Below are 12,390 nucleotides of genomic sequence, written 5' to 3'. Positions count from 1 at the left end.
GTGTGATAAGACATTTGGAATAGATTTCATCATCTCAGTATTGTTGTTATCGTTTGGAGAACCAGCCTTGGCACAACTGTTACACCTTAAATTCAGGATGTATGGAACAGGAGAAATACACTTAGGCTATACATAAGAGAATACAATCTGGATAGGAAAAAAGAGAAGTGCTGAGAAGAGTGTGCATCACCAAATCTACTGTTTAGTAGATCACGTTTGTAAAATACTGATTTTAATAATCTATCGAAGAACTGAGAAGATGGTTGGTCCTAATTTTGTATTCCTGAGAAATATTATTAGCTGTGTGACAATATTGCCTCTACAACTCATCTTACACTATAGAGTGAGAAAAGACAAAGCTGTTATTATACTATTTACAGATTTTGAAAAAGGTATTGGCAGTGTTGACTACACGGTACACTTTTAAATTATGGCATTATCAGAGATGAAACAGAGAAAGCCAGACGATATCTACAACTTGTGCAAAGACAACATTACAGTAACAACTGTTGAAAGACATGAAACTGAGGCAGTAGCTGGGAAGAGAAGGAGACAGAGCTCTTGCTCATCCCTATCTCATTCATTCCGTATATAGAACAAGCAGTAAAAAATCTGGAGAAGGAGCTAAAGTTTAAGAAGAAGAAATAAAAACTTTGATGCTTGCTGGTGACATTGTAATTGCCAGAGAGCCAAAGGGTGTTGGATGATTGGCGGAAGGAAATGATTAGTGTCTTGGAAAGAGGATGAAACATGAATGTTAGTAAAGGAAAAACAAAAGTACTGGAATGCAGTCCAATTAGATTAGGAAATGAGACACTTAAAGCTGTAGACCGGTGTTTCTATTGGTCAATAAAATAACTGAAAAGGACAGAACTAAAGAGGATATAAAATGTAGGCAGCAAAAAGAACTTTCCTGCAAATTAGAAATATGTCATCATCTAATATAACTTTAAGTGCTAGTAAATCTTTCGTGAAGATATTTGCTGTGAGTGTAGTTTTATATGAGAATGAACGTGGATGACAAACTGCACAAGTAACTAGAGACTGGAAACAATTGAACTCGTATTAAACTGAAAAGCTGAAGATTAGATGGGTACATTTGGGTAATTTATGAAGCGGTAATTGAATGGAACTTGGGATTAGAAATTTATGGCACAACCTGAGTATAAGAAAGGATCAGTTAATAGTACACATCCTGAGGCATTAAGAAATAATGGATGGAAGTGTAGTGTGATGTGTGTGTGTGACTGTGCGTGTTTTTGAGCAGGGAGGGTGGCAGAGGTAGGAGGGATGTAAAATTGCACAGGAGACCAAACCTTGACTACGGAAAGCAGGTTCACGTGGGTGTAGGTTGAAGTATCTGTGTAGAAATGAAGAGACGTTTACTGAATTAAATAGCTGCATTAAACCAGTCTTGGGGCTGAAGGCCATAAAAATAAAACAACTTGAGTCGTTCACTGCTTTATATGACTGACCTCGTCATATACGTTCTGCAAAAAGAATTGTGGAAACAAATAGTGCTTGTGTTGATAAATTTTTTATATTTGCACCGTCGTGACGTTGCCGCAGCTTAAACTCTCTAAGACAATAGCCCTCAACTGCTGTAAGAAGTAAATCAAAACATTGTAAAACTAAAAGAAAAACGAAGAGAAGCAATTTTAAGTATTTGCGAAATACAGACAGGTACAATGTCCAAAACACACTTCACTGCAACGAAATTATAATTTATTGTGCATACTTTAAAAATCGTTGCCCTAAAAACTAAGTTGTTTAAGTAAATTAAGTGCTCATGTACCCTGTGTGACTAATCGAATCAAAACCTCATAGAAAAGTATGAGAAGACATCACTTAGCATCAAGGGACACAGATGATAACAGGGTTAAAACACATGAGATGTTGCATTGTAAACATCAAACCAAATGTATATAGTGTCAAGATTAAAACAGCATGCACTACAGTAAATAAGGAGATAGGAAAAACAAATCGGAAAAAATGAGGTGATTTCTAAAAGTTAAATTATGATCACATCAAATATAGATCCAAAATATAAAAATTTCAATATTTTTTGTCAGTAACAGATAATTTAGTCTGAACTCATTTTGGTATTTATGTTTGTGCGCTCTAAATCTTCCCAACAAAAATGAGTAGTGTTCCTATAAATTACTTCCAAACACAGTCTAATTCATATGGTGTTCAGAAAAATAAGTCGTGTTGACATTTCATCTACTAAAGCTCGAAGAATTGGAAGACCATTAGCAACACTTTAATGCAGTTGGACCGAAAATTAGAAATTTATATTTACGGAATAGTTTTGGCTTAGTAATTTTGGGTCCAAATCTCTGACTAGCCACACTGGTTGAGGTTTTCTGTGACAATAAATTAAGACAGCAGCAGATCTCCTTCCCAATCCTGTGGACTTCATGGTTGAGTGCTTCACCCATAATACCATAGACGTCGACAAAATTGTTCCAGAAGTCCTTTCACCCTTGATTTCACTCATCTTCAGCAACTAGTATATGATAATCACTGCAATGCCAAAGAGCAGCAGTATAAAAATAACATTAAATTACGTTGTTACATCAGTTTTTCTTTATGGCGAAAAACTGCTTTTTATTAATGTGTAATGAATTCGTAGTTCCGTATACGAACAACAGTAAATTGTAGAAGGGAATGACGAGAGTGAAACTTTCTGCCGCATTTCCCGCTTTACGCTAGCTGTCGTCATAACCACTTTGACTATCCATGCACGACTCACGGAGGTATCCAAACTTCCGAACGTAGTCGTTCCTGCGTCACAGCCCGCACCCCTACACAAATTATTTAATTCTCGTGCAGGCGAGTATATTTTAGCTGAAAGTCGCTGCCTGATATTGGCTGATGAATACGATATTGCAGTGCCTGTGTTGTTAAGAAGAACGATACTATGCTTCTTCCGCTATGCATGCGTATCTGAAAGAAATTTTCATCGTTGTTCTTAACAACACAGGCATTGAAATAACGTATTTTCTATTAACCTTTGGAAACTCGAAAAATGTATCAAATGTCCCCTACATCTTGAGAAACAGCATGTATAAGCCATGTTGAGTACAATGAATAAATTGAGGCTCTGATCTTAGGTTCACCCGCAGGTACGTACTAAATAACAAATGCTGAGGTGGTACTAACGATAGTAAAGACTTTCATCGTATTATCCCTATTAATAACAAAGATTGGGCACTCGAAGATAATGAATTCTAGAAGTTCTAATCAACAAAGACGATAGTGACTTGCAAACTGTAGCTAATTACAACCACAAAACCGTACAGAGCATGTTGTATTATAAAAGACCAAACATTTTTGTGTGCTGTCAAATGCTTTGATAATTTAGTTTAAATGACTTTCGGTGAAATGTTAGAGCCAGGTTTTGCAACCATATTCGTCGGAACTAAATTATTTGGTACTATATTCAGTTTTCCTAACTGAACTCGCATGAGTAGTTAACTGTAATTTTCTGAAATTCGTAGTACTGGAGAAGGAGAGTTTATTTAACGCACTTTATGTGCATCATGTAGGAATAAAAAAGTCTTGTAATTTTAGATTATCCTGTTGTGCTGAATAATACCTCATCTCGGTATCTGTATCAACACGTTGCACCATTTCTTAAGGTCTTCTATAATGGTAGCCCGAGCAAGAACTATCACCAACTCTGATCCCAATTTTGAGATAAATTTTTATCGTCTCTAAAAGAAAATGCGGACCCCATTTACCTGTAACTGTAGCTATGTACTGTAATCTTCGGCTGTGCTTCTGCATCTTGCTTGCTATTAAACGGCAAGAAATGATACAATTGCTGGAAGAGCTCGTGTCCGTCTGTAGAAATGAAGTAAATAATGCTTGATCATTTGTGTAATCGAGCTCCTGATAGCGAACTACAGATAAAATGAAGAAGTTAGTTACAACAAGGTGGGTTCTTATTTTCTTCTGCTTATCAGATATGTGAATATTAACAAGTGGCACTACTGTATTTTATCTCTCCTTAAGAATACCCAGTGGCGGATGCTTGGGTGTAATTAGTCTTTGAACAAGAGGTCTTGCAACTGTTCATGGCAGATAACTTATCATCAGACATTTCCTCTGAGTTCAAGAGCACTTTATAGCAATACTGTCGATCTTATACATCTTAGACAAGAACAATAAGTAATTAAGGCAAAGAAATATATCATCCTCAATTCCATCTGATGCCACAAAATATTAAATTGCGAAGACATTCGTGACCCTATGCTACTTTGCATAAAGTTTCCAACTCAGTACTATCTGATTTTGACTGCAATGTCTGTATAGTGTAGAAGGATGCCAACCATGATCGCTGTTGTAATTAAGTAAGTAGCAGATTTTCTCGGTACGTGGGCAACAGCATGCTCGCTCTAATATGTTCCAAAACGTTGCGCATAAAAACGTGACTCTTCCGAGGCTCATGCATCGGGTTCTATTGTTGATCGACAAGTACAGTCAAATGTTTTCAATACCCCTTGGTCTAGGGGACAATTTGTGTACTGAAAAGAAGGATCGTCTTAGGGTCACTATCCTATAGTATGAACACAACACTCTTCCTCCTGCTCAGGAGAATGGAGCAAATCAATTGGTTCTTCTTGCATTTGATGTGTCTTCGGTGGGCCTTAAGGGGCGTTTGGAGGCACCATTAGTTCGTGAGTGCTTGCTTAGAAAACCCCAAAAATATTTTTTGTCATATTTTTGAACCAAAACAGATCCGCGGATCCCGAGACGGCAATGCACAGAAAATGCTTGAAATTTTTGCGATACATTTCTAAGATTCTGATCTTGAACAGCCTTGAAAATTTGCTTCATATCTTTATCTGCTTATGAGGTACAGGGATTCATTGTTACCCTACTACTATACGTAAAATAAGCACCTCAAATCCGGTTGAGGCGGAATCTAAATAATAAGTAAACGTAATTAATTGTTCGAGTTTTAACGATCTATTATCTGGCAATCTATATAGAAGTGCCGCCTTCCTGTTTAAAATATCTTTTTTAGTTCTGTGTACCATTCGCGTCCCGGATTCCAGGAAGACTATGGACAGTAAATAGCTGAAATTTTTACGGTATATTCCTAAGATTCCGATTTCGAACAAATTCGAAAATTTTCTTGAGATCCCAAAAAATGGCTTTTTTCTTTTTTTCAGTACCATTTTTTCACATCGAAACCGAGCCGAGGATTCAGAGACGCCGATACGCAGAAAATCGATATAATCTTTACGAGTGTTCCTAGGAAATTCGTCTCGAACTAACTTGAAAATTTTATTGATATCTTTATCTGTTTGCGAGATACAGCGGTTCAAAGTAACAAAATATGTATTAGTGAAGTACTCACGTAAATTCCGGTGTGAGGCGAAATCTAAATAATTAATAACGGCAGTAAATTACTCAAATTTCAACGTTTAATTCTCTAACTCTATGCTTTTATCTAGAAGTGTCATCTTCTGGTTTTCAGAAATTTGTATCCGTTATCGAGAAACACCCCAAAGACGCGGTTTTTGGTAGCAAAGCCGAGCCACAGATTCCCAAATGGTGATGCATAGAAAATGCATGAAATTTTTTCAGTGAATTCGTAAGATTCAGATCTCGAACAACTTTGAAAATATTTTTGGTATGTTAATCTGTTTCCGGGATCCAGAGGTTCAAGTTTATCCTAATTGCTCACGTAAAATATGCACGTAAAATCTGGGGTGAGACGAAAATATAGTTAGCATGGAGAAATATGCTGTAAAGTGCTTCCGTTATCATTCACTCTGGGAACCCCATGTTGTAGTATCGGAGCACGAAAGAGGCGAATATGCTGCTGTTTTACGAATTCTACCTGCCACACAACCCTTTAAAATTTTCCATTATATTTTGGCATGTAAATATATTGTCGCTTTTTTATAGTGAGAGAGAAGGAGACGGGAAAGCAACAATTGTTGGAAGATGGTAGACAGTGGTTGTGATGTAAAAAGAGCGAAATAGACAATGGCAGTGTGAGAGAAAGAGAGGGACGCAGTGAAAAATAGCTGACAGTGACAAAACAGTGCTAGGAAAAGAGTGAACGAGACAGAGCCAGTTGAAGAGGACTAAAGAGAAGCAGCAAGTGGAGGTGGGTGAGAGGCAGTGATAAAGTGAGACAGAGTGTAGGACAGTGACAACGACGAAGAGAGAGAAAGCGACAGTGAGAAGAGACAGTAGCAGTGGGATGGAATCGACGAGATAGTAGCAGTAAGAGGGAGCAAGAGGGAGACAGTGACAGAGAGAGGAGGCCGTAGTAGTAGAACAGAACGAAGGGGACTTTCGCTGTCTGAGAGAAGACAGTGACAGAGGGAAAGAAAGACATAAGATAATGAGTTGGGCTGAATGAGTGCTTGAGAATGGGTAGTGAAGTGCGGACGCATAGGCAACAGCGTTCGACTAATGCGTGTGAGCGAGTTGCAGCTAAGGGAGCGTGTGGGAGTAAGAGCTGAGCTGCATCTTAAAAAGAGCGCGGAACTGTTAGCACCCCAATATCTTTGGGAAAATTTTTGAACGTGCTGAGGAAGGTAGAATGAGGCAGCTGGTAACCCACTTTTCAGTCAGAGTCTTTTAAACAGAGCACTTTCGTGTTTTTTTGTTCTCTGATAGGACCATTTTCTGCTGGTAAGCACATTTTCGTATGATGAAATGAGCTTGGATGCCTTTTTCACTTTAACCGTATTCGTTTACTGAAATTAATGAGCTAGTCGTTATTATTTACTCACTCTCATATGTGTAAATGACTGATCTTAATCAATTGTTAATGTTTTTCGCCGCAATTTTAATACACTTGAAGAATATTTCGCTTTTATTTACATAACACCTTCTGTCTTTATTCTGGAAACACTAATACACAGTAAGTTTGTACACTTTGATCTTTATAAATTAAAAACATGCTTTCCTCATAAAGTTGGCGTACATTTTACTTATGGTGTCTTTGCCTCTTGTCTACATAATCTGGAAACGACTGACTTTTCCTCGTTTTTGGGGAGATTGAGTTTCAAAGAAACTTTGTTTCTCATTCAATCTTGGCAATTTTTCGTGTTTGACGCTATTGTACGAATTGTGTATCCACATTTCCAATATGACAACGGAAGGTGCTTTCTAAATATAACGAACTACGCCTGGTATCAAACACGGTTTACTTGCAGAACACGGTAAGACTAATAATAACTGATTACGGCAGCTAGTGCGGAAAATGGCGGTGCAAAGAAAGATATTCGTTTAAAATAGTCATGAGAAAATATTTTTCCTCTTCCATTTATTGATAAGAGGCATGTTAATTAGGTTCCTAGAAAACAAATAACTAGTATTCATGAACCAGCTTCCAATAATAGCCTTCAGTTTATCAGAGCCTTTCCATTTAACCCATGATGTCGGTTCTCTCCTAGATGATAACTGTCGTAAATTAGATCAATATAATTAATCATCGAAGTGCCGGAAACTGGAAGGTTTCCTACTGCCAGTGTGTTCTCCACTCTCTCACTGCCTTTTGAAATATAAAAAAACACTTACTTAATACCAAGATATAAATTGTCTGTAATAAAATAGCTCTATTCTGAAGCGTCATAAGTTACTTACCTACAATGTAGCATTTAATACTGAGCCGACGAAAGTTTGAATTAATCTGTCCATCATTGAATTTGATATCATTTCGATGGAAGTTCTCTCGAGCGGTATACAGAATACAAACATTTGTGACAATTGTCGAATGTGGAGGGGAATATTTCGAAGTATCAAACCAAGACAAAGTCAGTCTAAGAATACGTTGTAAGGATCGTTATTACGTACCACTCTTAAACAGAATGTATTGTGATCACTTGAGTTGAAAAGTACTTTATCCAGGTTTTTGAGTCGGTAAGGGTAATTGCAGACATTGCAGCTGTTAATGTGTCCCAACAGCTAAAAGTGAAAGAAAATCTGAAATCTGAGGAGGTGTTTAAAAAAGGCGTTCATCAAAAATGAAGTGCGTTATGGCCTCATGTATAAACAAAATGATGCGACTCAACAGTTCAGGCAGCCATGCATTTGAAGAAATATACACAGTACACTCACAGACATTGTAACCTTCTACGATGTATCTGTGCCTCAATGGGCTAAAATGGCGAAATTATATCTTTCTCCCTGTGGAATAATTAGGAACTGCGCGAACATAAGTGTTGTGACTATGTGACATTTCGAAGTTTGGATCGATCATGGAGGGGAGCTCGGATAGCCGAAGTTGCTTAAGGTGCCCGCTCCGGCACAAATTTTCATGTATTGCAAACAGTTGACGACAGTGAAAAGTCGCAATATGCGTATCTGTTTCGTAATGGATTAAATTGCCCAGAACACGACCACCGTGGAAGAACGCTGCTCTGAACATGGATGCTGCACTCTACTTTTGCAACAAGGAAAGTCTACCATTGCTGAACAACTTTTCTCCACTGGACATTCAAAGGAGTTTGATAAAGCAATACTTTTGCCCTCAATAAAATCTCTTTGGAATTTAATTGTAATAGAATCCGTATGAATATGTATACTGGAAAATCTGATGAACCATGATAGAGGCTGCCAGCTGGATAATGCGTGGAAATCTCACCATTTCCAGGATTTGCTCTAGTCAAAGACGACAGTGTACGTCGATGGCTGCTGCAGGTGCAACCCTGAGGAATCCGGAGTTCCACTGTTCCATCAGTGAAGACGCTGCCCACCTGGTAGTGTGCTCGGTCTGTCACCACGATGTTAACGCATGTGGAACACACCTTACGGAACGGGGGAAGCCTTATTCAGTCTTCGATGACTGACCTGATGAAGAATGGCACATGTCCAGTCCAAATATCGTAGAGTGTTGTAAACGACGACCAGCTGCAAGTCCGAAATTTCTTTGAACATTGTAGTGAGACTATTTCAAGTGTTGCGTATGCGTTACGTCAAAAGTTTTATAAAGACGAGGAGATGAGTAACGGAAAGCAGTTTATTCGAGTCATGCCTTACGTCTCTGAGCTAACGAGAGGCAACATTGTAGGGTATGTGGGAATGCAGTCACTCGATTGCTCGTATTTTATATTTATCATACACTGAAGCGCCAAAGAAACTGGTATATACGTGCGTATTCAAATACAGGGATATTTAAACAGGCAAAATACGGCGCTGCTGTCGGCAACGCCTGTATATAAGACAACAAGTGTCTGGCGCAGTTGTTAGATCGGTTACTGCTGCTTCAATGGCAGGTTATTAGGATTTAAGTGAGTTTGGACGTGGAACTACAGTCGGCGCACGATCGATGGGTCACAGCATCTCCGAAGTAGCGATGAAATGGTGAGTTTCCCGTACGACCATTTCACGAGTGTATCGCGAATATCAGGAATCGGGTAAAGTATCAAATCTGCGAAACTGCTGTGGCTGGAAAAAGATCTTGCAAGAACGGGACCAGCGACGAGAATCGTTCAATGTCACACAAGTGCAATCCTTCTGCAAATTGCTGCATATTTCAGTACTCCGAATCAATCATTGAAACATCATCTCGATATGGGCTTTCGGAGCCGAAGGCCCACTCGGGTATCCTTGATGACTGCACGACGCAAAGATTTACGCCTCGTCTGGGCCCTTCAACATCGACATTGGACTGTTGATGCCTGGAAGCGTGTTGCCTGGTCGGACAAGTCTCGTTTCAAATTGTATCGATCGGATGGACGTGTACGGGCATGGCGACAACCTCATGAGTCCATGGACCCTGCGTGTCAGCAGGGAACTGTTCAAGTTGATGAAGGCTCTGTAATAGTGTGAGGTGTATGCAGTGATATGGGACCCCCGATACGTCTAGATACGACTCTGACAGGTGACGCGTACGTAAGCATCCTGCCTGATCACCTGCATCCATTCATGTCCATTGTGTATTCCCACCGACTTGGACAATTCCGGCAGGCTCATGAGACACACCTCACATCCTGAATTGCTACGGAGTAGCTCCAGGAACACACTGCACTGGCCACCAAACGCCCCAGACATGAAAATTATTGAGCATATCTGGGATTCCTTGCAGCTTGCTGCTCAGAAGAGATCTCCACCCTCTCGTACTCTTTATGGATTTATGGACAGCCTTGCAGGATTCATGGTGTCATTTTCCTCCAGCATTACTTAAGAGATTATTCCATGCCACGTCGTGTTGCGTCACTTCTGAGTGCTCATGGCGGCTCTACACGATGTTACGCAGGTGTGCCAGTTTCTTTGGCTCTTCAGTGTAATTACGTAGTTTGTGTAACACTGGTACGAATGCGTAGTTTTTAGTGACCTGTATATGTTCTACTGAAACTCAACCATTGCTAAATATATAATTCAGTTTTTAACAAAAAGCAACTTTTCTTTTTCACCCGATTAACTCTGACAATCTGCAACACATTGTCTCCAGTGTTGAGAGAGCAACCTTCATTGGTCAAGAGATTTTGATCTGACATAAAATCAAGGTCTGAAATGTTTCTTGTACTTACTAAGCAATTTAGATAACATTAATAAATTTAAGAAAATATTCAAATAAAAAAATTGAAAAATGAGGCAGTTAAAGAAAGAACAATCTGGTGATAATGCTAATACTAAACAACTATCCAACGTGTCGTATTTTATTATAAAAGAGAATGTAAAGTCTTATCCAATGATTTTTTTCTCCATAGTTGCTCTCAGGATTGCACGTTGTCATCGACTCCGTCACAAAGGAAGTTGAATTCGGAAGACAATAATTCGCAGACCAATTAATGTCCTTCATCTTACCACGCACGTGGTTGCCGTGGTCTTCTCTTAACGTTTTGCGAGTACTGCTCCAGCGTCCGACACTCGAGGTTACCTGCGGAGAGTTCCTGGTTCTACAGCCCCATAAAGTTAAGTAAGAAGCTCCCGTTATAACAAGTCTCCAGCCGTACTCACATACCTTCGCGCTGGTGATTTTCCTTCCTACGTCATTCCAGCAGCTGTTTCACCTTCTGTTTGTCCACTCTCTGGCACATTCAGCTGTGACCAGCTCTTATGAAGCGACTTTTCGAGTTTCCTCTGGATCTATTCCAATTCTTCTTTCTTACTAATAGTTTTCTGATTCCTTCAAGTGGACACAATTTGTTCTTACATAACTTTGTGACATAGCCACTATTCTCTCTATATAACAGGTATCGTTTGATTCTGAAATAATTTCGTATTAGCGTTTGTCCTTGTTGTCTGTTAATTGTGAGCCAGACACTCGTGTTATTCTTTTCAGATAGCTCCTATATCATTTGTGTTCACTCACATAGTGAATCATATTAATAGAAGGTTCTATGCATTTTAAGCTCAGCTAGTCGTTTATATTTGGGGGAAAACTGTTCTTATTGCAGAAGTAATCTGCAACTCAGAGGGAACTGTGGGCAGGAAGATGTCAAGAGGCTGAAGAAGGTTCTCGTGAATCTTAGAAACCGGCAGAGCTACTCAAACTGGTGCTCGCGGCCTCCTGGGCATTTCGTGGCCATTTTTGGCAGTCGCGTAATGATACAGTGAAAAGATTTTCCGTAATTTTTAGTTTTATCCTTCGCTTTCGGTTACAGTGTAAACATATTTTGTTGTGCAGATAAATGTGAAGAGCCGTTACCAGTCACTGGTTACAGCTGTTGGTTAATGTTTTTCAGTTTTTTTGACAACATAGTCGAACGATAAAATTTCAGATTCGTTTGTGCCGTTGGCCATTATGTTGTATCTACTTTCGCCAATATTTAACTGCTGCCGTACTGGAATCTCGGGTTAGACGCCAACAAATGTCGTCGAATTAGTTTTATTGAAGTTCATGGCAGTTTTTTGGATGACTTCTTATTCGATATTGACTGTACATTTACTACAGTATTCAACGTTGTAGTTTCAATCTTTCTATCCTTTTCAAGTAGTCACCACTAATAAAAACTTAAGAAAGACGAGAGCCTCTATGGCTTGTGTCTACATTTGTCATATACATCATCGTTACGTGACAGATGAAATAAACACCATGAAATTAAATTCATGCTTATGCTTAAGTCAATAACGAACACCACACACTTATTTTTTTGTTAATGGTGACTACTGCTGTTTTCAACATTTATAATCCCATGAAAATGACTAAAAGGTCGAAATTGTAATAGTGGATATTGTAATAAATGTACGGTCAATGGCGAATATGAAATCACTAAAAATATTACGAGATTGCGACCCCACAACACAATAATAGGAAGTGACTTCTGAAGTTGCTCATAATGATGATGATGACTAGTTTGAGGGGCGCTCAACTGCATGGTCTTCAGCCCCCATACAAAGTCCCAATTTTTACACAGATCACATTTTACACAATCCAATCTAGCCACCGCCACGAATGATGATGCTGAT

The 12,390-nt window shown here is 39.0% G+C and overlaps 1 protein-coding gene across 1 annotated transcript in view; it reads right to left on the bottom strand.

Annotated features, from left to right (window-relative positions):
- LOC124589565 (facilitated trehalose transporter Tret1-like) overlaps positions 1 to 3,792 on the bottom strand; it is a 38,342-nt gene extending 34,550 nt beyond the window's left edge. Inside the window, exon 1 of the mRNA XM_047131567.1 lies at positions 3,747 to 3,792. Within this exon, the coding sequence (XP_046987523.1) occupies positions 3,747 to 3,792 (46 nt within the window). The remainder of the gene's footprint in view (positions 1 to 3,746) is intronic.
- Between the last annotated feature and the right edge of the window lie 8,598 nt (positions 3,793 to 12,390).

This window comes from Schistocerca americana, chromosome 1 (genome assembly GCF_021461395.2).
Source record: "Schistocerca americana isolate TAMUIC-IGC-003095 chromosome 1, iqSchAmer2.1, whole genome shotgun sequence".
NCBI classification, from domain to species: domain Eukaryota; kingdom Metazoa; phylum Arthropoda; class Insecta; order Orthoptera; family Acrididae; genus Schistocerca; species Schistocerca americana.
The sequence above is the reverse complement of the archived record's forward strand: the minus strand, read 5'-3'. Positions and strand labels throughout refer to the sequence as shown.